The sequence below is a fragment of the Spea bombifrons genome, chromosome 10 (assembly GCF_027358695.1).
Source record: "Spea bombifrons isolate aSpeBom1 chromosome 10, aSpeBom1.2.pri, whole genome shotgun sequence".
In the NCBI taxonomy this organism is placed as follows: Eukaryota; Metazoa; Chordata; class Amphibia; order Anura; family Pelobatidae; genus Spea; species Spea bombifrons.
This window is the reverse complement of record NC_071096.1, coordinates 13,730,579-13,758,356: the sequence shown is the minus strand read 5'-3', so window position 1 is coordinate 13,758,356 and position 27,778 is coordinate 13,730,579. Positions and strand designations below refer to the sequence as shown.

General features: G+C 43.2%; 2 protein-coding genes across 2 annotated transcripts in view; both read right to left on the bottom strand.

The window, feature by feature from the left end:
* The window catches only part of CRACR2B (calcium release activated channel regulator 2B), a 247,844-nt gene that overhangs the window by 175,239 nt on the left and 44,827 nt on the right, over positions 1-27,778 (bottom strand). The gene's annotated exons all lie outside the window — the stretch shown is intronic.
* CD151 (CD151 molecule (Raph blood group)) lies at positions 11,466-18,748 on the bottom strand. The gene is made up of 7 exons (XM_053448629.1): positions 18,660-18,748; positions 18,004-18,195; positions 16,032-16,106; positions 13,459-13,563; positions 12,640-12,798; positions 12,093-12,179; positions 11,466-11,791 (listed from the first exon to the last, which is right to left on the bottom strand). Exons 1-7 carry the CDS (start codon positions 18,741-18,743, stop codon positions 11,732-11,734), a joined length of 762 nt encoding a protein of 253 aa, XP_053304604.1. The 5' UTR covers positions 18,744-18,748; the 3' UTR covers positions 11,466-11,731.

Here is a 27,778-nt window from a genome sequence, read left to right as displayed (position 1 = left end):
TTATTCAACGTGTTCTCGTCTGCTGAATTATATCGCCCTTCTTGCTGGAGATCTGTACTAGCGTTGGCTGTTCTCGGTGAGTGACTCTCCCAAGGTGTTGATGTATTTGAGTGTGGAAGGAGTGGGGGAATGTTCTAAGGGAAATACAATAATAACAAGAAAGAATGTGTTAATCCATTTTTGCTTATTTTCTGTTTACGTGCCAATTAAACGGCCCCGTAAAACCTTGAACCTGCCTTAATGCCTGCGTGTAAAAGAAACAAAAGGAAACATGAAATATGTGCGTACTCTGGATAGATATTTCACGGAAATTAATACTAAAATTGCTTTTGGAATCAAAATATTCAGGTTGTTTCTGGTTGTATAGCAATAGCAGGACAAGGTTATAAGAAAAGAAAAAAGAACATAAATGTATTAACCATAAAACAGCAGCGGGATTCTACAAATCTCTGGTCTGAAGCCCACCCGCTGGAAAAAGCTCACAATACGAATGAGCGTTATCCTTTCCCTTTATGAGAAAACTATGAAAAGGGAGATATTTCAGGCTTAAACGAGTCCTAGAATGAAGGAAACCTGTTTATTTTTATTACAGATAATGGATTGTGTTTATAAAGCATTTAAACTGGCGTAAAACTGGGATTAATGGCTTAATTCCTCCAGATTGATATATTTAGAGGGAAACCCTCAGGTTTCCAGTACGTCAGAAAACAAGTTAATGCATCAAACTGTTCTTTAATGAGGCGTTAGCGAGGATTGGGCTCTAAAGAGACAGATTCTGTGTTTAATCTTTCTGGGTCATGAATGTGAGCAGACTAAGCTTCAAACATCATATTTAACTTGCTGCGTAATGCTTTATTCGCAGTGCTCTAACCCTTTAAAATGCTCATCCAACTGTTCACACAGAGGAGATCGAAGGCATGATAGGAGTGCAAAAAAGCAGCCATATATTTTTTACTTTACTCAAAACCTGGTAGGTAAATGGAACAGCCTCCCATCAGAAGTGGTAGGGGCTAATACAGCAAGGGAATTTAACCATGCATGGGAACGGCATATGGCTTCTGAATCTAAAACAAGACAAAGGGCTGATTAAAGTCTTTGCCGTAGGAAAATGGGGGGACTGGATGGACCAAATTGGACCATCATATTCCAGATTTTTTTATGTAAAAAAAGTTTAGAATTAAGAGTAATGGGATGAATTGTAGGGAACCACATCAGTAGTTTTATATGAAGTTGTATAGCGTGATACCCATACAGGGTACGTTTCCAGGGATGCTGATTGATTTACCTTGTGTACACATTTAGTATATTTTTGATTAACAATCACCTCTGCACTATACACATCAAAGCGAACATTTGGGCAGCCAATTCAGATCAAACTAATTCAACAGTTATGTTCAATAAAATTGCAAATGGCCACAGATCAGCTAGAAAGGAACAGAAGCTGAACTACAATCAGGGGAGGGATGGCAGCCTAAGGCCTGGGGGGCAAGTCTAGACACGTGGTCCATTGAGCCACTGAATCAGCCCACCATCAATGCTCATGTTTAACTGATTTTCTAAAGCATATTGATGTAATGTGATGTAATTGGGAGTTCATCAGTACACTATAGAGTAAATAACACAAAACCTTTACTTTTCCTCTTACTGATTTCTGGGCCAAGAAAGTTTTGTCCTCTGAAGTGACTACAAATTCAGGACGGCGTTTTATCTCTGGATAAGTAAAAATTAACTAGTTCAGTTTATCCCTACAGTAAGTAAAGTGCCAGGAAACAGATGACCAAATACACACCAGGACAGGCTGTACCACACTGACCACCAAACACACACACACACCAGGACAGGCTCTGCCACACCGACCCCCAAACACACACACAAGGAAAATCTCTGCCACGCTGACACTCAAACACACACACCAGGACAGGCTCTGCCACACCGACACACCAAACACACACACAAGGACAGGCTCTTCCACACCGACACCCAAACACACACCAGGACAGGCTCTGCCACGCTGACACCCATACACACACCAGGACAGGCTCTGCCACGCCGACACCCAAACATACACACCAGGACAGGCACGGCCACACCGACACCCGCATCAGTACAGGTTAATCTATACAAAGCAATACAAAAAAATGCTTCCCACACTGGTTTGTTGTTTGTGTGTTTTCCCCCTTGTATATTGATGCCCCAGCCAAGGGCCCCCCACACCCCTGTGTATTCCCCATGTGTATTTGCGCCCCCAGCTGGCCCCCATGTACATATATGCCCCCACACCCTTGCGTTTTGATTTATGTGATGTCCCCAGCCAGTCCCCTCCCTTGTGTGTTGATGCCCCCTTTTGTACTGGTTAATGTACCCATGTGTATTGCCCCCAGCCACCTACCCCCCTTTGTGTATGTGATGCCCCAACCACCTTGTTGTGTACTTATACCCCCCAGCCACCCCCTTTTTGTATTTAATTGTTGTCCCAAGGCACACACCCCCCTTTGAATATGGGTCCCCTTCCACCCCAAGTATTTTTTTAATTTTTTTTTTAAATACGTTTTTGCTGGCTTCCTTCCCTGCAGACTGCTCTCCTCCAGGGTGTTCTTCCAGCTGTCACGAGGACAGCTGTTCCAGCTGTTCGTGTGACTCTGCCTGCTTGAGCGGTATTTCACGTCTTCAAAGGGGTGGGACGAAGAGCCTCACTGGGGCACAGGGCGACATGGGGCAGGCAGAAGGAGGCGGAATTACGACCGCTTTAAAACTCGCAGCTGCATCGGCTGCAATGGCATCTCAGTGTGCCAGCCCACGGACTGGCCGACCCACCGAGGGTGCTGCGGGCTTTTGCCCCCCCCCGCATTAAAGACGGCCCTGGGGGCCGTTTAGTTAAGATTCTGGGGCGTGCCCGCCGGCCCCATGGCCCAGCCCCTGACTACAATGCACATTATATATATATAATATATATATATATATAAAATAATGCGTAAGTTTGTTTAACACAGTTTTTTGTGTATTTAAGTGAGCAGAAATGGTTGGCAGATCAGAGCCATTCTGCCCATCTAGTCCCAGGAGTCACCATCTCTCCCTCGTGCCTGTGGTCTCTCCAGGTGAGTGAAGAAACATGCTAATATTCGATATATATCAGTGTTTCTTGAAGAAAGTCTTGAAGATCTTCAGATGAGCTGTGCAAGACCCCAATAGCTTTCACTCTGTTCAGTAAACTGTACTCTCTCATGTGAAGGCCATTTTTATGTTTTCTGCACTAATATTGTTTTGAACAAAATAAAGGCTGATCACCTTTGGCACTTCACCTCTCATATATGCTCCATCTCCTCTCCCTTTTTGAAGACTATTACTTTGTAACCCTTCCCACCTCCCTGACCAACCTAGAACGCCTGCACTTCTATACTTATCTTGAAATACACTAGACAAGTTCCATCCTTGGTCATGGTTGTCTTGTGGAAGACGTAATGGTCAATGGCTCCTCTATGGCTTATATAGAAATTGGAGCCTCACAAAGGGTTACAAAAAGCAGTACGTTGTGAGAACTGATTGGCATGTATCACATGGATCAGCAGAGAAAAGAAATTGGCTATATATATAGAAACACGAACATCTATTGTCAAATGCATCTAGGACAGCTGCTTAATACACTCAAGCATCATATTAATATCTGCTCAGTAAGGTGTGGAATTTATAATATTGATTGTTGAACAGGTCATCAGAAAACAAAGCTTTCAAAATTGAATCGTAATTCGATCGCCCACAACAGACCTGACCTTCACAGTTGATGATGATGAATTCATGGGTTGTGCAACAGTAATGGGAAGTACGAAGAGAACCCCCAATGACTTACCAATGCTAGGATAGCTTGAGATGTGGGGTCTGAGGCTGAAGTTCACACATATTAACATTTTAAATGTATATAAAATGCATAACTTTGACTTTGTTAATGTTAAAGCTCACTTGCCACTTGGTCGCCCAGGGCTCCAATTTCTCCAAACCTCCTTGCAGTAAGTAACATCTTGTTCAGACAGTGTAACCTTTAGTGTCATCTGCAAACACCGACATATGGTTTTCATTTTGTGAGGAAATCTGTATGACTTCTGAGGCAGTATACAGCCTGAACGAGACACAAGTAATTCTGGGGAAGATGAGAGAGTGGAATCAGGTGAATTATCCACAATGTAACCACCGCTGGCCATAGGGACCTTGGCATGAGTCACAGTGCGGGCTGGTCACTGCCATATGCACATGGGGCCTTACTTTGGTGCCAAGGCTGGTGATATCCTAGTCCAAATCTAAATTTAGTATAGCCTCTGTATTCCGTATTCTCCGGCTCTTTAATCATAAATATGGTCACGATGGATGTTTTTGAGGAGGCCTGAATTTACATCAAAAGGCAAACTAAAGGCCTGGTAATAACGAGCCTCCAGGAAATCATATTGCATGATTATTCCTTTTAATAATTGCATTAATATGTATGGTGGTAGCTTCTGTAGTACTTTGAGTATTTTAATATGCATTCTTCAAAAAAAAAAAAAGGGGGTGTCCAAAGATTCTTGCCATTGATTGGCTACTTGACAATGCCAATCAGTGTCAGGAAAGCGCTCCCATATAGCTTGGGGGGGCACACGCAATTGCAAAGGGGGGGCGACAACATAAAAAATTTGAGGCACCAAGCATCTGTCATAGGCGTTAAAGTGAGTGTAATAGCTGGAGTGTCCCTTTAAAGAAGAAACGCTGTGGTTATGATAATATTGTTATAATAAAATGTACTGTGCTACAAGAAAAAAATAATATTGTTTCTATGTCCTAAAAATTAAAGATCTTGCCATAAAGAATGTTTTCTTTTATGATAAAATCTCACAGGACAACAAATTTTTATACACTTTTATATTGTGGGACGTGTTTATGTGTTCTGTCGTAATTTTAAAACTGTCAACAACAAAAAATGAAATGATTGTGCATTTTCTTAAAGACGCATCTATCATTTAAATGTGGAAAATGTTTGTCTGACTTGGAATGTTTTGTTCTTAAAGCTAGTATACATAAGTTTGTCAGGTTAGCCTTGTCTGGTTGCTCCATCCAGGTGAAGGGGCTGAGGGATTGGTGGCTCTGTGCCTCTTTAGCCTCCACCTTTTAATGTGTTGTTCACAAAATGGCACCCATTTTGACTTTGGCTCTCTTATGAAGGCATGCGAGTAAGTGTATGAGTGCATGTGTATGAGTGCATGTGTATGAGTGCATGTGTATGAGTGCATGTGTATGAGTGCATGTGTATGAATGCATGTGTATGTGTATGTATCATGCCTCAGTTTGGTGGTATTATTTAAACCTGCCTGCTCTAGTGATCAGTGATTGGTTGTTCTAGCATACTCTGTACCTTGGCCTGGCCTTTGGACTTTGATTGTTTTCTTGTGACCCTCCGCTGCTAGTTTGTTTTTTTTGTCTGAATTAGCAAATTGCCCCCTGTCCTGATACGTGGGGACTGCTGACTGTTCTCTTGCCTTTAATGATTTCGTAATTTGTTTGGACCCTGCAGAAATATTCTAATAACCCTCAACTTGGGTCCTACCACTGCTTGCTCTGTTGCAGATGTCATGGCCTTAACTCAATTCTGTACATTGAAAATAAAAAAATTAAGAGCAAAAAAAGGTTTACAGTACAACTTCCTATGTAAATGCGTGATCCCCAGGGAAAAACTGTCCATATGTTCCCTCTTTTTCTGCCATAGACAAAAGGACAGGACTGGCCTACCGGGATACCAGAAAAACTCTCCAGGAGGCTGGCGTCCTGGGGCAATCACCTCTATTGCACTTCCCTGGCGCACCACAAGTGCCACCACCAGCCTTTACTAGATGTCTTCTCCAACCAAAGATGAAGGGGACCAGGGAGATCCAGCCCTCCTAAAGGATTTGGTTGAGGAGGGAAGGACGGGAAGACATATGCCTTCTGGGAGCGTCTATTCAGGAAGCACTTTTTTGGATCACCCGCTCCCCACGTACACTTTTTTTTATAATGGGAGCACCAGCACCTCGGGCTTCGAAAAATGCCTTCCTCCTGACACAAATCAGGAGGGAACCCTTATTTTCTAGTTCTGGCTGATGAGGGGATGATGGTGTGGGGCATTCTGATTGATCAAGGAGGAAATATTGGTTGGGGGCATGAATTGGTGGGGGGGTCAAAAGGAATTTCGTAGGTGGGGGGATGTTGGTGGGGGCATGAAGTTGATAGTTGCTTTTTTTGGGGCTTGTGGATGATCATTGGTTCAGTACTGGTGGCTATGAACATGGCATTAAGGAAACTTATTTTTGTTATATTTTATTTTAAGGACTGGATCATATGATGGGTGGTTTAATTTATAAGGTTGTTAATGGGGGGCCGATGATATAGGGCTGGGGATGCTCATGTGGTAACACAGGCAGTGGTAGGGCATTAAGAAAAGGTTGCACGGATTGCTGGTGATCAGGGGGCTGTATGAGATTAGCTCAGTGTGGCCGAGAGAGAAATAACAGTAGTCTGTACGAGTGTGTTAATTAAAATTTAATTAATTGCGGTTATATATGATTTAAACTCTTTATAGTTGAGGGGAGCATTTAGGTTAATTATATAAATTTCAAAAACATTAACAGTAACATCCAACGCATTCCGAGGTAACTTGACATTTTCGGTCATATGCATCCATATTTAGCATATTTGCATCCGTTACTGTGATAATTGAAGGTCATTTTATAAACAGGTGCTGTCTGACCTATGTGGCTGAATTTAAGTCTTACAACGCAGCGCAGCCTTAAAAACAAAATTTCTAGTACCGCTGAAAGCTTACCAGAAATAATAATATAATAAAGCAAAATTCGCCTCAATCATCATTTTTACCGGGAACACTTTACTGTCATGTGACCCAAAAAACAGACACTCATAAGCTGCCACATGAACTTAAAGTAGGACTCTGCGAGTAATGGCACTAAGAAATATTGGGGATGCATATCCATGGCTATATATTTTTGTTTAGGAACAAGAAACACGTGAGATTCCCGTTCCCACAAATGCACCTTATGGGCTAAGCAGACACTGTCCCATACCCATCTTATTTAAAGTATTTTTTGCTGAATTCCAGTTTATTTTGGCTTGCCTGCAACACGTATCTGTATCTGTGTGTGCATGTGTGTGTGTGTATATATATATATATATATTTTATATACACACATATTACCCGCTCCCCCATATATATTTGTGACTATATGACCTGTTTTGCGAGAGCTAACATGCAAGGACATGGCACTTTTCTTCTTTCCTCCTCATTTGCCGTCTATGATTAATTTTTTTGGTGAAACGCGTGAGACATTACTCATCCTATGCTGTTGATTTTATGAGAACGAACTAAAGTACCTACTTTTAATCACATGGACTGAGCTGCTGTTATATTAAATACAGGATCAGAACTGCGCACCAAAATAGTACAAAAAATAAAAGAAAAAAATGAAAGAAAAACATTACAACATTTCGTCCCCTCAAAATATAAGGGTGCAAATAGCCTAAACGGGGGCCCTCCCAGCATCGTATAATTCAATTATTGGCTTGCACACCAAAAAAAGTAATTTAAACAAAAATAAAATTAATAAAATATGGTACAAATCAAATAGGTTTACATACCCAGACTGGTCAAATGTAACAAAGACCGAATAGGCAGATGCCCAGTGTGGGATCCCCCAACGTTTCGGCTTAAAAGCCTTTCTCAAGGCTAGGATCCCTGTCTGTTAGGACTTTTACACACGACAGAGGGGTACTGGCTACAGCTGCACGCTTATATGGAAGCCATCTTTACTGCTCACAGGAGAGGTACATGTCATTTGTCTGGCCTGCTGGGCACTATGAATACGTTCAATTATACACGTTTGAGAATGGCACAATGTAGACCTCATGTGGACACGTATGATATTACCGCGATATGAAAACTAGAGGGGCATCATATAAACTGCAGATAATGTTCTATGAAACTCTCCGAACACCGGAAACGTATATCCCTCTACCCGCCTCGTCGACGAGCTGCAATGTTGCAAAATAAGTAGATATTTCAAGGCCAGCCCAACACACGCACTCATACACACATGCACTCATACACACGCACACACTTTCTACATTGAATTGAGTGTCCTCCGCCGTCCGATGTACTGCACACAAAACCATGAAGTGGGGGATTGTTCATCATATTTGTTTTTATTAAAAAGTCCAACAAATAATTCTTCAGTAGTTATTTAGACACAGCATTCAGTGACAAAGTAAATAGTGTCCCAACAATCCAAAAAGCTGCAAACGTTCCATCTAGATATAAAGTCAAACTGTGAGGAAGAGTATTAAAGGTGCAGAATGTTAGGGTAATAAGCAGGCGGTACAGTATGTCGATGCCTTTATATTATGTATATACACACACATTACCGGTACATACTTCACGTTATCTGCCGTAGAACCAGGAAAATAAAAGGAATTATTAAAAGAACAGAATATATTTAAAGCAATAAAACCACACTGGTTCCTGAAATAGCCAAAAAGCATGGCAACGCACGCAAGGACACATTTTTTGAGTTGTTCATTAGAAAAACTGGCGAACTTCAGCAGGACTGTGTTGCTTAAGGATGGAGTTAAAAAAAAAAATCCCAGCCGGACAGCAATTTTGCGTCTAGGGACAGGGTCTCTGCATTGCCCAGATGTGTACCAGGGTAATAACGCTTTATGCCGAGGCTCCTTTAGTAGCTGATGTTCTATTCGCATCACATTTAGAATGATAAAGGAGTCGAAGAGAGCCGTAACGGTGCAGAGGGTCTTAAACCGCAGTTCTGCTCACAGGGGTAACAGGGTTTATTCACTCAAGGCAGGCTTCTTATTGAGAGTTATACGAGATTCCTCATATCAGGTATTGCATAAATTATATCAAGTAGATAAGATCTGGAACATATTGGGAACCAGACGAAAAAGAAGAACCGAGAAGAGAAAGATCTGCTCAGAATCTCCATTTATTTTATTTTTTTTTAGTTAGAAACTTAAAAATAGGAAAAACCTCCATGGGATAGAAAAATCTGGATTGTGTTAGTTTTTGTATCATTGGAACAGAACGTGGGATTGTCAGATGACACCAGTAACCTTGTATAAACTAATCAGATTAATCTTGTTGTAGCCGAAATACGTACAACCGAGTTATATTTTGAATTATTTATTTTAATAAGAGCATTAAATTATTAAAATATTCTGAAAGTGTTGCTTTCCACGAAGCCAATAAGGATTATCGTGTAATTGCGTATACCTACTTTTATGTTTTACCCAGAATCCTCTGGTTCATTGTCTTAAGTATCAGCCTGGCATTTTCCCAGTAGTGCTAATCCTAGAAGAAATATCAGAAATAATGACATCCCGGTAGATCCCAGGAGACACGTAGAAAGGAAGAAGAACAGAATTAACCATGAGATGTTCTGTTGGGAAAGTAAAGACATATTTTAGAGTCTTCTTGCAGATTTCGGATGGTGTACGTTGTACAACAGACCTGCAAGATGTCCATCTGTGAGTTATCTAAAAACACTGCCTTCCTCACCGGCAATTAAAACGAGGAAGATAGACATTGCTATACATTGTTTCTGATGTCCGCATTTTTGGGGCTCCATCATCCGCCAACAGAGCACCAGGTGCACGGGAGAACTTTTTGCTTTATTATATAAGCTGGCTAATTAAAACAGTTACATTTGAAACCGACAGAGGACATTATAGGGAGCCCCTGATGATGCACACGCTGGAAGCTAAGGGGTTAAAAACATATACACACAAATATCGCACAACAGAATAGCAGGTACAAAAAAAATAAAACCAAAGTGTGGGCACATCCCCTAAACCTGTTTAAGGCAGCACATGTATCTAAAGGCATAGTGATAGATGAGCTTTATTTTATCCGCAGTAGTCTATAGATTAAATAATAGGTTAATACGTTCAGTTAGTACAACCAGCAAAATAAAATCCACTTATCTGTGCGGAAAGTCAAAAAAAAACTAAAAACCTGCTCGGAAAATAAAAAAATGCCACGTTTTCCATGCACTTTGTGTATTCCAGGCGGAATAGTTCTCAGTAGTCTAAATATTTAAATATGATATTCATATAAAACAAATAATGAAATATTAGGACTTTGGCATTTACAATATATTCATGGTTAAAGCGTCCGGCCTTGGTTAACTCTTGCCAAGCAGCACTGACTTTTCAGCATCCTTACCTATTTTCTCTTTGTTTGCACGGTTAAATTATGGAGCAGATATTCTAAAGGACAGTTTAACGTCTTAGGGAGCTATTTGTCCAAATACACCCCCTGCGTGGCTAGGAGTGGGAAAAGGGGAAATACATTTGGAGGAATTCTGCAGAATCCCCCATTCATTTCCAAGAAGGACTATCATGACAATTTAAAGGGACCATTTCATTATCATACACAATAAGGTGCATATGATGGCTGGAATGTCCCTATTAAGGCGTTATTAATTTGTACAGAAAATGTGACATTCTATAGCCTATAACAGTAAGCATTAGCGAATCCAATGATTTATTCTGGCCTAGGCCAACAGGTCCATGAGGCGGCAGTGTTCAGGAAACAAGTTGCATTGTTGGAAATACGATACTGAACATTTGGACAGTGGTAGGAGATAGTGTCTCCTCCAGCTGCTTGACTCCCAGCTGACGGTTCATAACCCCTGACATGACAAGAAGCCTTACATCCTCAGAAGATAATCCAAAAAAAAATATCTCAGGCAACCTAACCAATAATCTATTGAAAAACGGCAAATCCTATGTTCCGAAGCCTAACCTAAATCCTATGGCTGGCAGAGAATCACAAGAGTTGGAATTTAACAAATGGAAAACTAAAGGTCCTTATGGAGTATAGGGTATCAAGAGCCGCTGTAGGGCACAATGGTGGGAATCAGCAGGTACATTCTACCGGCTGGAACCTATGCAAAACTTACAAACCATTACCTGGCTTTAATAAAACAAATAAAACCCATTAACATCTTGTAGCAGTGGGGTTCTACAGAGATACCCCCACCATGATATGGACAGCTTCTCTGTCAAAATCTATAATCAGCCTTATTAAGCTTACTCATAAAAATAATTAAAATATAAAAATCACGCATTTGTGAAAATATTGAAATGGGAACAGAACGTACCCTACAGTAAGTCTGTGATTACATTACAGTGTAGATTACAAACATGCAGAAAGTCTTTTGCAATGGCGCTACGGAACCTGCTGGCGCTCTATAAATAAAATGTATGTAATATATATATATATATAATATATACACACACATACTACTACAGTACAGTGAGAAGGGAATAAAATCATTAAGGATTACACAAGGTCGTCTTTAGCTATGGCTTCAAATGTAAGGCTGATGATGTCATTGATCACATCATCCAATGGGCACAGTCATAAGTAAAACTCATGGCACAGATTGGGTATTTGTTGCAGTCATTTTGATGGCGGTTTGGTAAACTTGTAGAAGCTTGGTACAAAGGCACCTTGGCAGGTTGATAACTTCACAATATGAAAAGGTGATCCAGACAAACTCCGAAGTTGACAGCTAGATCTGGTGAAATGTTGCAGGGTAATGTCTTGATTTGGTGAAATGGTGAGATTTAATGAGTCTGAGTACCAATGGCATGTTAAGGCATCAGGGATGTGTGGCCAGCAGAGACAGCGCAAAAATAATTTGCTGCTTCAGTACGGCTCAGACTTTAGACTTCTGTACAGACAGCAGGTGAATATCATTCCAAAAAGCTGCAAGAAAGAAAACAGCAGGTCTAACTAACGTGTCTGTGGAAGGTACACTGCAGAAAGAACAGGGGTATGTTGCCCATTTGCCCCAGAGACAGAAGAACCCAAAGGGCTGGATGTACCAAGCAAACGGGACCAACTACAGGAGGGACAGAAGCCAAGCAAGAGGGAGAGAACGATAGACAACAAGCAAGAAAGATCAAGAGGAGCAGAGACCCAGCCACAGACTGAGCGGCATAAAGAGAGAGAACATTGAGCCACAATAAGTATTTGTCACATGGTGAACAGCCATCTCTGTACTCACCTGTACACTGGCAATACCAAGGCCCACAGCCCCAATGATTAACAGGTGAGACCGGATAAAGGCTTCAAGTTTTGTTATGCAGCCACCCTGGGGACAAAATATACAAGTCAGAAATCTAGAACCCTCACAGCTCCTACACAGCCACCCGAGTGAAGATGATGCTGTTAAATGTACCACAATAAGGACAAAAAGCGGAATCCCCCATGATAGCATTTGCAGCAGGAACCCCACGGAAATAGAAAGGGACCTTTGAGCTGTGACATGCATTAACCAAGTCAGTGAAGTTATCCAGGATTTCTTCTCTGGCCCTTTCTGACAGAACATCAAACAGTGCTTCCATGGGACAAGGCTGCCCTCTTCCCAGCGAGTGAGCACCGTCTGCTAGAAGCCCCACTTCAGCAGCACCCAGTCTATCGTCAACCTTGGCTTCTACGAAAAGACTACAGTTTGGCAAATGGGAGCAGCCAAGCAGATTCCACAGAAGTTACATTCTCTAGAATAAATAATAATAAATAATACCTGTTACCTATAAAATATTATCACTCACCTCCACTTTGTATATATTTGAGGGATGGTCACGGACACCACACGCGTCAGTAGGAGTCTTGCAGCAGCTATCTGGAACTACTCGGTTCCTCGATTCAGGAGATTTTATCCAAACGCTGTCTTCCCAATCTTTGGAATTATTACTGCCGCAACATTTAAACTGAATGGAGGAAAAGAGGCAATAAATAATTACTGGATCACATTTCCACCAGTGAGCTCAATGTGTTATAAATCCAGGTAGATTATCAGTCTGCTGTTGTCGTTGTGCTAGTAGCTGTATGTTTTTGTCATGGTTTTAGTTAATGACCAATCTAGTAAACATTAAACGACAATTCCAAAAAATAGGAAGTGGTAAAACTTTAGAGGAAGCCTGAGGTCCTAAAAGAGAGACTATTTAAGAAGCTTTGTGTCAGGTCTAACAAGCTTATGCTTGTCTGTTTTATGGATGTTCAAGGAGAAAATTCTCCAACTCCTCTGGGTTTCTTGGTTTTTGGAACATTGACTGATTTCCTGAATTGAAACCACAGATGACATGGCATTAGCTGAAGAGCACAATACCGAGCCAAGAACATTGATCGGCCTTCAGTTAACAATTCTTTAAAATGTTTGGAGGCATGCTATGCACGATGGGCAGATAGAAATGTCTTTAAGCCCAAGCATTACACATGGTCAACATGGGATCCTTAATAAAGAATGATGTCTGGAAGATAAACTTCTCACCTGCAAAGTCCTCCTTAAGTGAATAAACCCAAAATACTACAGGATTTTGTGGTCAATAAGCCTGTTTGAATCTCCTTTTAAGAGGTCTCTCCTCTCTTACCTCCTGTTGCAGTTGGTCGACTGCACTGGTCACCTTCTCCTGACCTGGCTGTTTGTACTTCAAGGTCATTGTGTCCTTTAGGCTCTGTTTGAGCTCTGCGTTAATCTGTAAGGATGAGGGGATACAGGTTATCACAGCACTCCCATCTCCTCTTTTCATCCCATATTCCCTTTGATGCCACCTGGGCTCACGCAAACCTCAACTAATGTACCCCTTTTAGATCCACAATGGAACATTTCCTTGTACAGAACGTAGGATCCCATACACACGACACGCTCTTCAGCCCATTAATTTATATACCGTATATTCCGGCGTATAAGACGACCCCCGACTTTTAAGAAGATTTTCTGGGGTTAAAAAGTCGTCTTATACGCCGGAATATACGGTAGGTTATTTTTGCCTATTCTAGTCTCACTTGCCATTCAGTCAAAAAGAGCAGCCGAGGGTAGTCTGGTCTCGGGCAGCAGCCCCTTTACCCCTAAAGATAGAACAGCCTGGACTATTTCCACTGATCATTGAACAAACAATAGAGCTATTTTAGTCTCCATCAGCCCATTTCTCCACAGATACCATGGGAAATGTCATGCAGTACACTGAAAGGGACAGAGAAAGCAAACAGAGCAGCGGGGAATCCAGAAGGAGCGATTTACCTGTGAGCAGAATGGTGCACACTGCAGCATGGAGGAAGAGACAGGTACACGGCAAGAATTAAGCACAGGTACAGAAACACACAGGTACATACACACAGAGAGCACACTGCGGGGAAGGATTACGATGATCAGTCTTAAACATCTTCAAAGTCTGTAATAAGTATCACTGGGCCCAAACAGGTAAAAATAGAAGACTTCTACTGATTGTCTAATAAGAATTTGAAGCAAATGTATGGATCAAGAAGAGGGATTTATTAATTGCTCCTTATTTGTAGTGTGAGCATATTCAGTAGACCAATAAAATGACAGCTTTGGTCACATATCAATTAATATATAAATATTAGGACTTGTGAGAAAATACACATTCTGGAAACACTCATTGACTAGAGACAGATACAAAGCAAACACCCCATCACCAATATAAACTGTATATTTTAAAGAAATAAATGTGAGGACTATGAAAAATACCTATGTAAAAGTCAAGAATCCATTTAGACCACAGGATAGGTAGAACAATATTAATAATATAAAGGGGCTTATCAGGGTAGAGGGGGGCACAGATCACACTATATAGTCCTAGGGCAGGGGCCACGTGCCCTAGACAACGCTTGTTACTTGGGTTCCGTGACCCACTTTTCTCTCTTCCCCCCCCCCCCACGGGTGCATTACAGGGACCAGACCCAGGATGATGAGGGGCGCAGCTGGGGTAAGGTATACCAGATAATGCAAGAGTGGCTAGGAGTAAACACTACTTCAACAACCCACTGCTCCGGGGGCCTCAACAGGCTGTCACTCGGGGCATGTTCCAAGTATCTCCAGATCTGCTATTCTTGGGCACAAGTAAAAACGTACTGCTCATCAAACAGGTTTCCTGTCCAAGGCAGAGGAACGAATAAGACCCTTTACGTCTCAGTGTTTGTTAGAGCAGAGCTTTCAGGGGCTTTGCATTTAGAGACAAGCATATCTGTAGCCGCAGGTGCGTTCAAGCGCCACGTTAATGCCTAATGTCTTCCTGAGAGGTTCTTTGGCTTTCACGGCCCCCCAGGGCAGGAGCGGTATAATGGTGTAAGCAGGATTGTTACATTCATTAAGTGTACACATGCCAATGCATGCCCCAGGTGTTCACACTCTGTAATTATAGTAGTCATAATAAGCTCTCAACAACGCAACCGCCGCACACCACCCACACCTGGCAGGTATTCATTTGTATTTTTATAGACCTGCCTTAAATATAACAAGCACACGGTACTGTTTTGGCTTTTTTATAATTCAGCTGGGGCCCCCACTAAGAAGACGACATACATAGCAGTTTAAACACTGTGGCCCTTTTGTACTGGAGGCACACAATTCTTTACTGACAGTGTACAGGTGTGTGTCTGTATAAAGACAGCTCCTCACAGATGGAGAAATCTTTCTTCATGCAATCACATTATCTATTAAAAGCCCAAAATCCACAGATTAGATGTTGAGCACCAACGGTTTAAAGCAGGGTAGGACAATCTGGTGGTCTTCAGTTGCACATAAATTACAATTATAATCAATATTAATGACACCAGTGACTCATAAAGGAGTTGAACTAACATCAGTAATCAGCCATTAGTTATTTGATGCACCTGGGCTTACGTATGGATATCAGGAAAAAGCTGACCTGCTAGCCAGGAGCCTTTGCTGCACCAAAGTTAAGGTCATTACAATGAGTCGAGGGTTCCAGAGAATCCAACGGAACCAAAGTGCCTCTGGCCAAATCTCTCACATCTGTGCCAACTGAGAGCCCACCTAGGGGTAAGCCAAGAACAACAAGGCCCATGAGAAGTATTGTGGAAGCCTTTGTCTTCCGCTAAAGAATGGAGTGAAAGTTCCACCAAAGCCTGATGCTGCCTCCCCCTGATGCCCCCCTACCCATTGTATAAGTTTCCATCATACCTGCTGGTAGTATATGTAGGCCAGGATTCCTGCAAGTATCTCCAAAATGAAAATGCAAAGCAACAAGACGAAATACTGAAAAGAAAAACAGAAAAACAATGGTAAGATGGAAACGCCATTATATGAAAGTATGGAACATTATCTGTACGCTGTAATTACTGACTTTCCTGGCAGAACAATACCCTCCAGATCGCATTACGACTATGGAACGAAGAGACTATGCTCTAAAGTCATTTCTGAGGAAGACGGCAATCACACAAAGCAGCCAGCAGGGGGAGGAATAGAGAAGTTCTAAGAGAACTGACTCCAGAGACGTGGCAGGGAACGGGTTAAAGACAATGAGGGGGAGAGGCAGATACACACCAGGCTTCACATTCCTGACATTACACTCGCATTACAAGCCAACAGAACAGGCGCATTCACACAGGGCACACACTACTGCGCCTAATCGAGACCACCTACGGAAAAATGCAGAAAATATACAGAGGTCCCCATCCCAACGTGATTCAGCAAGACCAGACCTTTTTATTATATTATTATAATTTTTTTTTTTTTACGCATCACTTCTTACAATACATATAGTCAAGGGGTCTGACAAAACTAGACTTGGGAGACTGAAACAAACCAATACATTAGGTAGAGAGGGCCCTCCCCATGAGCTTACAATCTAGAAGGAACGGGGTAAGAGGGAACATAAGGTGTGGGGAAGGGCGAGAGGTAATGTTGGGTTGTATCATTGACAGGGAAGTTCTCTGAAGAAGTGAGTTTTGACTGGGAGGGTGAATGCTGAAGGGTCTGTGGAAGTCGGTTCCAGAGATATGGGGCAGAACGAAGAAATCTTGTAGACGGGAAACGGAAGAGGGGAGGAGGAGAGACTTAGCTCATGGGAAGATTGCAAAGATCGAGTGGAGGAGCAGTGTTATGGAGGACCTTATATGTCAGTACCAGGATTTTAAATGTAATTCTAAAGGTAATAAGGAACCAATGGAGGATTTCACAGAGTGGGGAAGCAGAAGAGGAGAGGCGTGCAGGGAAGATAAGCCTAGCAGCAGCATTTAGGGCAGACTGCAGTGGAATTCCAACCAGAGGATTGTTGCAATAGTTAAGGAGGGGAATTCTAAGGAATGAACCAGGTTTTTGTGGCTACTTGGGTGAGGAAAGGGTGGATGCGAGAGATGTTGTTTAGGCGTGTTATATTCTACAACACATGATCTGCATCAACAAGCATCAGAACATCAAGACAAATACTATTCAGATTATAAGCCCTATAGTACAATGTCTGCATAACTATTTTAGCACCAGTATGCCCCCTCCCTTACAGTGATAGCAATTGTAAAGGTGACCAATAAGATCTATTCACTAAAATACAAATTGGCAACAGCCAACTTGCATATTGACTTTTTCCTCCCCCAGATTAAATAAAGTAGTTATTAAAACAAACAAGAAAAAGTAGGCTCCTTTAATGTCACTGACAGCCCCAGTAAAGAAAAATGCATATTAAAGAACTGAAAAAACAGAAAGAAAATGTAGCGCTTACCCGATGTAGAAGCTGCCGCTAGAGAGCTGCAACTCCCCCCCATGGCCCAATGATTCTTGCCACTGCCAATATGCATTAAGGCGCATATGATGGCTGGATTATCCCTTTAACCCCATTCTTTCCCAAACCCATATGCTGTGGAGTGCCAAGTAATGAAAGAATAACTACTGTCAGTCTACGTAATGAAAAATGAACAGATAAATTATGTTGTTATCCTCACATTACTGATAACTCAAACATTAAAAGACTTGGATTTAATCCTTAAGGCAGATGGACATCTTAGAAGACGTTATCTGCACCCTCCCATCTCCCGAGAAGAAGTCTTTCCATCGGAGATTTGGCTCCAACGCTGCAAACGGACCTTCGCAAAATTCACCACCACCATCTTTTTGTCAATGACAGGACATCAGTGTATATATTTAAATGAAGACTTACCACTTTAAGCAGGCTCTTCCTCTCCTTAAATGTCGCACAGCATCCCAAAATACCAGTTACCATAACAATCGCACCAGCAACGACCAAGATGTACGCTGTCGCAGCATAAGTGCTGGAAGGAAGCAAGCTGATATAATCACTCTTCTGGATCAAGGTCCAAACCCCTACAGCCATTACTGCCAAGCCTGCCAACTACGGAAAGAGAAGTAACAGGAGACACCATGAGCTACGTGAACCCAACAACATAGCAAACAGAATTTATCCAGTCGTGTATTCATGGGGGGTCACTGCCTTTCCATCACCTTTACCCCACCACAACTTATGCTGTGTTTGCTTCAGTTACTGTGTAACAGGTTATATTTGAAAGCTGAACAAAATGGATTTATCAAAAAAAGGAACTTTTAGAAGCGCAGAGTGTTTCACTAGTAATTTTAATGTCACATAAGAGGAGGAGTGGCGACAATGAAAGTGATTGGAAGTCATTTTATTGAGAAATAATGGCCTTCAATAAACCACTATGAGCATCATACCCAGCAGAGTTATGGGGAAAAATAGTTTTAGTCAACGGCTGGGTATATTGTTAAGCTTCTCGAGAACTTGACATCAAGATACGGTTGTTGGCATCTATGTTATATTGGCTCATGGCATGAACTCACCCAAAAAAAGAAATTGAAGGCGAACAGGAGGTACTTCAGACATATTGTGCCGCAGGTCTCCTTCTTCTCATTATATTCACCCATTATGGCTCTGGAAAAGAATAAGCAACATGGTTATTCACCATACATTTAGAATAGTATAAAGCCACTGGATGCTAAGCACACCTGGGAACTTCCCAGTGGAGGCTGCCTGGATCTCTGTTTCCCGGGGAAGTTGCTTCACATTGAGGTGAGACTAGCGGTTTGTAGTGGTGCCGTTGGCCCAAGAGAGCCTTTAGTGGGGGGTAACTGGCAGGAGAACAAGTAGAACATGTACAGGGAGTGGGTGAGGCCATACACCTCTCCTCTGAAAAAGAACAAACTGACCCCAAACCGTGTCGAGCTCTCAGGTATGACGCTTTGGTGATATGATCACTTTTTGTTACTGAAGTGTTGCTCAGGAATAACTGTATGTACGTGTGTGAACACTGCACAACTCCTTGTTTAATTTATTATTATATGTATTATTGCAATCACCGCAGTAGAGCTGAAACAACGAATCGATAAAATCGATAATCGATAACGGAAATCATCGATAACGATTTCCGTTATCGATTAATCGAGTGATCGATTCGTCGTTGGAGCACTAGGCTCCTTTTACTTACCTCCGCCAGCGTTCCCCGCTTCTGCTCCACGCTCTGCAGTCTCCGCCTTCTTCAAGCTACGTGACGACGGATGTGACGCGCGTCTACTATCAAGTTGGAAGTGGAACAAGTTCGTAGCGGAGGTAAGTACTCTTTATGTCTATTGTCTGTGCGAATGTTTATGTGCGAGACTGGGTGCGCGGCAGAGTGTGTGTGTGTGTGTGTGTGTGTGTGTGTGTGTGTGTGTGCGTGTGTGCGCGCGGCAGAGTGTGTGTGTGGGTGCGCGGCAGAGTGAGTGGGGGGGTGCGCTGCACAGTGAGTGGGGGGGTGCGCTGCACAGTGAGTGGGGGGGTGCGCTGCACAGTGGGGGGGGTGCGCTGCACAGTGGGTGGGGGGTCCGCGGCACAGGGGGTGGGGGGTCCGCGGCACAGGGGGTGGGGGGGCAGGGGATGCAGGGCAGGATGTGAGTGCAGGGCAGAGTGGGGCCAGGAGACTGGATGCAGGTCAGAGTGGGGGTGGGAGGGCAGGGTGGCAGACTGGGTGCAGAGCAGAGTGGGGGTTGGGATGCAGGGCAGGGTGTGAGACTGGGTGCAGAGTAGAGTGGGGGTGGGGGGGCAGGGCAGGGTGTGAGACTGGGTGCAGAGCAGAGTGGGGATGCAGGGCAGGCTGTGAGACTGGGTGCAGGGCAGGCTGTGAGACTGGGTGCAGGGCAGGCTGTGAGACTGGGTGCAGGGCAGGGCAGGCTGTGAGACTGGGTGCAGGGCAGGGCAGGGTGTGAGACTGGGTGCAGGGCAGGGTGTGAGACTGGGTGCAGGGCAGAGTGGGGATGCAGGGCAGGCTGTGAGACTGGGTGCAGGGCAGGCTGTGAGACTGGGTGCAGGGCAGAGTGGGGGTGGGGATGCAGGGCAGAGTGAGGGTGGGGGCACAGTGCAAAGGGGTGGGGGCACAATGCAAAATTCTTTTAAATAAACGAACAATTTGCATATTGTTTTTTTTATCCGATTAATCGATTAATCGAAAAAATAATCGGCCGATTAATCGATTATTAAAATAATCGTTAGTTGCAGCCCTACACCGCAGCATTTTGCAGAGAAAACATTCCCTTCCATTACCAACCCTCACCACGGAGTCAGAGGATCCAGCTGCAGGTCCTAAAGAGTCAGTCTTTCTGGTATAATACAAGCAGCGGTACCATCCATAATAATGCATTAATACAACCCCACATTTCCTTTAGAATATATATATATTTTTCCATTTAAACGGCCTGTCAAAAATATACAGTAACCACCAACTTAGGGAGTAAAGCCTCCTTTTAGCACAGACAATACCAAAAGTTTGGTAAAACATTTACTGCGTTCTCTTTTATTATTATAGCGCCAACAATTTACAAAGCGCTTCTTACAATACATACTGACAGACCCCGGCTTACATATCTCCTACATTTGTAGATCCAAATTTTTACAAACAATGTTCGGAATTTACAGCAAACAGTTCATACTAGAAATTTGTTTTCTAAGAGAAGAAGTATAAAGACTGATCCTTGTGGAGAGGATCCAGGAGAGAGTATGTATGTATCTCATATACCTATAGAAGAAAACCAGTATCAAGAGCAGCAGAGTGATCTAGAAGTGCCTTGATTGTCTTGAATAATCTAGCACAGAGTATACATTCGTATGATTAGCATGGCTATGGTGGCATCTGCATAGACACCAGTAAGCACCTTTATAGAGACCCTCGCTAAGGACTATATTCTGGGAGGAACACCGTGCAGGGTCTGTGATGACAGTGTGGCCCAGGGTCGAGTGGTTATTTAAGCGTGAAGGATAAATACGGCTGCATAAATAAAACCACCCTTCCCATGTCTGACATTTAATAGCACAAGGGCACATTGTGAATTTCAAGGAGGCATTAGCATTCCTGCAGGACCGCGGCCTGCTCTGTTTGCTTGTAACAAAAAACAGATGATACACTGAGAACCCTGAGAAGAATATTCAAGAGATAAGAAAAGCATCGTACGAAACATGCTTCACGCACCGCTCAGGTGCATTTGGGGTAATATAGTATAGTATAGTCTACTCATGTGCTGCAGATGCCAATGAGATGAACCCTTAAACAAACTGCTTGCGGAGCATGTATACATGCACTCGTGGGGGGGGGGGGGGTCTAACGAGACTCCTTGCATTCATTCAAATGTCCCCATTGATTTCAATAGGAGTGCTTTTCAGCCACTGATTGGTGGCATCAAGCAGCCAATCAGTGGCGTGGAACAGTAGACAACAGATGAGGCATCCTGCTGCAACTTCTCCTACAGGTAAGCAATTTATTTAACTTTTTGCAGGTCCCATGAATTAATATTATACAAAAACAAGCATGTTATATTCGAAACCTAACATCATAAAGAATAGAAAAGCCTTCCAGGAGATCTGGTCTAATACACTGCAGGGGGGCTTAGACGTAACGCAACGCCACGGACCAAGCGATGTTTGAGGTCCTGAAATGCGTAGAAAAGGAAAGGCCTTTAGCGGCTGTCACATTCTGTTTCCCGCATTGACTCACGTTAGATGAGTAGGACGGGAACGTGTTCTGCGCTCAGGGCACGGCTGCAGCATTTTAATACCCGAGCCAGACATTCTGAGACACTGGGTATGTCTGTCTGTCTGCTTCTGCCAGCCACTCGGTCACCCGACACGCTATGACACAGCCCAAAAATATTACACTGACAGACGCCAGCCCTGTTTTAGAATGGAATAATCACGAGACAAATAAAAAGCTGCAACATGACCAAGATGTTATTAATTCACACAGCACTACTTGGTTACGAGCCTGCGATATATAAAATGTGATATTTAGATGACAAAAGCTGCTAAAAAAATAGGGTAAAAATATTAGCTTTGCGTCGCTATATTCACATCTCTGTCTGCTCCTTGTATTCCTGCCTTCCCGTCACTGTTTGGGAGAATAAAGTCAGATTTGGTCATTTAGATCTGGATTCTTAAATAACCATGAGAGAAAACGCCTTCATCAGGACTACCATTCCAGATAAGTGAAGCTTCTCTGGTGTCCTCTAACATATCTAGCATTTTAATTCCATACCCACAGGCTGTGAAACAAAGTCACGAGAGGTCAGAAATCCATATTCGATTGGAAACTCTAGATCTGCAAACCGTTGAGTTTGTTTATATGGCGTCTGGAGTTATCCTTCATTAACAACATCACTGACTACGAAGGTCTGTAGCTGGTTACATCTATGGCCTGTTGGCTGATCACTACCTGTAGACACTATTGGCCAATTATTGCCCTTCAAGTTCTGTAAGCCAACCAACCTGCCTGAAAAAACCATTGTCCTGTATTGCTGCGTTTCTGAAGAATATACAAGGGTCGGCATTAATGCAGGGCTCGACAAATCCCAGGCGCCAAGTCGCCATGGCGACTCAGAATTTTGTCCTGGCGCCTAGGTGTTTATCAGCCTGTGATCGCGGGGGCGTTGCTGCTGTGCACAGCCACTCAGAGCCCACCCCCGAGCCTGAGATCACTCCTACGGAGTGATTCTGTAGGCTGAAACCGTGATTGCAGGAACACCTGCAATCGCGTTTTCAGCTGCCACAGACACAACATCCCCCTGCTGCCTGATCGCTCCATGAAAGCGAAAGTGCAACGTTAACCCCTTCAATGCCACGAACGTGGCATTTTAGTGGTTAATTCCCGTTTTGTACGGGGCTCTGCTGCAGGTGGTCTGCCTGGAAGCCCAGGCAGGCCAGCAACAGCAAAAACGAGCCCCCACAAGCTCTGTGATGACTCCTGTAGGCATGGAAGCCTACAGCAGTCATCAGAGACTTCCCCTGCATTGCGACAGTGCAGCGTTAACCCCTTCAATGCCATGATCGTGGCATTTTAGTGGTTAATTCCCGTTTTGTACGGGGCTCTGCTGCTGGTGGTCTGCCTGGAAGCCCAGGCAGGCCAGCAACAGCAAAAACGAGCCCCCACAAGCCCTGTGATGACTCCTGTAGGCATGGAATTCCCCTGCATTGCGACAGTGCAGCGTTAACCCCTTCAATTCCACAATTGTGTATTACACATTCGTGGCATTGCAGGGGTTAACATTTGCCCCCACAAGCTTGTGGGGACTAAATATCAGTCAATGCTGTGCTCCAATGGAACATCAGCATTGAAAGAGTTAAAAAAAAACCCAAACAAAAACCAGCACTGACCTGAAAGTCCAGGGTGCTTCCAGGTCAAATGCTGTGAGTTTAGTAAGTGGGCTGATGATGATCAGATCACTCCTAACCAACTGTTAGTTTTAAAAAAATCCCGGCTCCTAACTTTTTTAGCTGTAGAATCAGTAAATAAGTCTAGACACATGCACACACACAAACACACATATACACACAAACAAATATACACAGCAGCCATCTGAATTCCAACACTTAGCCGTGACACGCAGAAGTAATCAGATGCCCCCCTCGCGGCCTGCTGTTTTTTCAATCGTGTTTACAGACAAAGTGGTGAGATTATTTACAACAGTAAAGGGGAAGTAGGCGAGAAAGAAAAACATCAAATAGTTAAAAAAAAACAAAAAAAAAAACAATAAAAACAGATGGCGGAAGGGAGACAAGTTGGTAGCAATGATAAGGGTGCGTATACCGAGCAAGTTACAGAATAGAGGGAGTGCAGAGAACAGGAGAGTTGTGTGCAATGCGTGTGGGGGGGCGGTGTAAATGGTTCTGGGTGCCTTTTAGCAGACTTATTCACAGACAAAGAAATACGAGCGCAGGTACAGACCTGTTCACTCACACAATGCCTCTGTGTCTGCCAAGAACGAGCACATACATTGCATGCAAGACGGTAAAGAGCGCAGACGGTAAAGCAAGCCTTAGAAAGCTGTTTTAATGCCGGATGTTCTATACAGTGTCACACACTGGCACGTCTGGAGAGCCAAAGCTACCTTCAGACCTTCTTTCTTTAGTGTTTTTTTGCTTACCTAGATGTTCCTGAATTAACAATGGCCACTCACAGCTAGATTTCAGACTACTCTTTTCTAGTATGTTGTTGGTGAGACATAAAGCTCAGTAGACCCAATGGATAGATATCAATCCACACTTTTTGAAAGGGCAGCTTTCATACTTCAGGCACAATCACTAGGCATCTTCATACACTAAGAGCTAACCCTCTCCATTCACCTAGTAACGCTTCCACAGAGAAAGAGTCCTTCTTCGGTCCTTACGTTACATTTACAAGCAACCGGCAAACATTCAATTGCTGGACCTTTATCATTCTACGCAGCTGGCTGAGCGAGTGTGAGTTGTAGTAGGACACCAACATGAAATGCCATTCGTCATTTATCCCTGCAGAGGGGCATAGAACTGAAGGGTGATCCAATGATTCAGAAAATTGGAAGGTAGGAGAGCATTTCATTGATGTAGGAACACTAAGGGCCAGCAGCATTAACTTCTTAACTTAGGCCAAGACAGTTCTCCCAGCACTTGCTCTGTTCTGCACGTTCTGTATATTTAGTGACTGACTACGTGACGACATAGGGCAGAACAAGAAGACAGAAAGATGGGTGACAGCTGCAGAACAGAGACCACCGACTGTCCACACAACACCCGATCTAGTTCTAGGTTCTTCAAACTTGGGGTCTTGACCAAGTATTGAGTCACAAGATGCTCGCCACCAGGTAGTGCCAAGGCTCTCACGCAGCCCTCGCCGTACACTGCACACGACCTCATAACCTTACCAAATAACTCAATCCAGGAAAAACATATTGGAGACAATGCCTGGGATAAAGAACGTGGCGCTTATCACTTACTGAAGAAACACCACATTTCTGTGAAAGCGAACCGCTGGATGGGTTAGCACATCCCCTCTGATAACACATCAGGCTCGTTTTAAAGTTAACCCTTTCAGAATAAGTAATCGGCAGAAGCAGCCAAAAGCAAGCACTCCAGCCAGTGTAGAACTACGTCTCCCATGATGCTCAGCCTGTATCTTAAAAAGGGGATGTGCCAATGGCTGAGCCCTAATGCCTGGAAAGCTTGCAGTTGGCTAGCTGACTTGACAACCGAATAAATTCATGTAATAATCAAATTGCATCAAAGCACCTCCATTGCTGAGTCAACTAATTTAATTTGGCCACTTAGCTCTCCATAATTTGATTCTCTCTATTCCATGTTGCCATCTTTCTTTGTATTAAGTCTATAATATACTTCTTGCGACTGCCGTCCAGAGCTGGGAAATGGTTCCTAAGTAACTGCCTCTCAGTACATCAATGCCTCCTTTTCATACATAAAGATTGTTTGCTTTTGCAGCTGCTACTTGACTTTGTGCTCTACTGCAGACTATAAAGTTCATGACGGACGGTATGGATGAGGGATGTCAGACCCCACGCTACCAACCTGGAAGTGATGTCCACACACTGCTCATAATGACAGCGACTACCTCCTTCATTTCGTGTACATTTGATAAATACCCTATTACAACCAAGACAACCCCATGGGTATTTCTCTGCCGAGTACAAACACCGAGCTTTGAGATTAAATCATTTCTTACTTATTTTCTCTCTCTGATTAAGAAACCATTTTTTAATATCCTTAACATGAATCATTCCTTCCGTCCTGGTGATTCACTGGAATTTTCCATGAAACATCCTAAACTGCCGTTATTGTTTCATTGCTCTCAAGCTTAAAAAAATAATAGCAAGAAAGAGAGCTTTCCTGAGAAAATTATCTCAACAATTTTAGGTCCCTTTTAAAAGGAAGACTTCAGCCATCCCCTGCACTTTAATGCGCATGATAGCCGAGTGCTCCTTTTATTAACCCTTTAAAGACATGGTAGGATTCAATCCCCCTGTATTTGCCCCCTTTACAGACCCCAGCTCCTTGGTTTGAAGATGTATTCGGTGAAACGCTAATAATGGGTCTGATGACACCAGATTTCAATGGACCCGGGGATTGGATTTATTTGGAGTGAATGGAAACTTCCAACTCCCAGACCTGACACTTTATACGCAGAGGAGATTTGCTTCAACCTTTTCTCTTAAAAAGTTAATATGCCCAAGAAACGCTTTGTCGGCCATTGTATTGCCTGTCGTTCAGCAGCTATGGTTAACAACCAATCAGTGCATACTTTTGTGTCATGTGAACTACAAAAATACAAAATACAAAAGGGGCAAAATTGGGCTTGGTTAAAGAATTCTGTTTGGGAAAGGTTGGGGCATTTTAAAAATACTAACAATGGTATTTACCACACGTGTGGGACGTGGCCTGGGCTGCCCACTGATGTCACGGGGAACACCACCATTTATAGGGGAAATGGGTGGGAAGTGGGGCCTGCCAAGACCCCCGCTCCCGGGACCCAGAGGATTCGGGTGGGGAGTTCCCAGGTATGGTATTTATTGGTACTTTTAATGATAAATATAAGGCTTTAACCTTTCTTTACTGTTTGTAGTAAGCCCCGTTCATACTCTTTACCGCCTGAATCTGCGAGGAGGTGCTGACAAGCACCGATCATTTTCCTTTTTCTCCTCAGAGCCGTGGTTAGCACTTCTGTCTTCAGTAATTAATTAGACACGGCGATTCTTGCCAAGGTATATTTTCTTTGCAGATAAAGATGCACATCCAGCAAAAAAAAACTGTCATTCTGGGTAATACAAAGGAAATTGTCCAATCACTCCCTTCTGCATATAAAACCGCAGGTCAGACCCACGCGGCCCATCTAGTCACCCATTTATCATCAGTCCGTGATCTCCTCTTAGATGCAGGAGCCATATGCCTAGCCCATACATGTTTAAAATCCCTCTCTGTCTTAAGCCTTTGCTGAGCAGCTGCTCCATGTACCTACCACCCTCTTAGTACAATAAAATGTCATTGCATTACATGTAAGCCTAAGACCCTCTAGTTCTACATTATGATGTCTTCTAGAGAGGCGGTTCCACTTATCCACCACCCTTTCGGCGTTTTTCTTCTCTGACGACCTTCATTCAGCAGTTTCATTTCCAAGCACTTGTTTAGTTTCTCGGAGGCTACGCATGTCCGGTGTATACGGAGGGGTACCGCTAGACGCAGAGAGACTTTGTGCGCTCCCGATGCTTTCTACTCCAGCGATCAGGGTTAAATCCTACAAGAACCGACCACGCTATACGAACTGCTGATCAGGGTAAAAAGGCTCTACAGTGAAAGGGGAGGCGCCTTAATATTTAAGTCATAAGAATGACATCACACGTCCTTTCTGACACGTAATTCAAGGACACTTCGCCACGGACAGCACTCTTGGGATTGTGGATGGTAATAAAGAACATATACCTGCCTATAATGTATTCATATGACAGCTGCTATAGGTTACCGCACTCAATGGCCCCTCATATACAGAATCGAAAATTAAATCTCTTGTAAATACACCTTTAACCCTTTCCCTGCTATAACACGCATTTAATACAAAGTTATTCTCTCCACACCTAAACCCCCAAGTACAGAACGGCAGCCAGTTTAATGGCGCGGGATG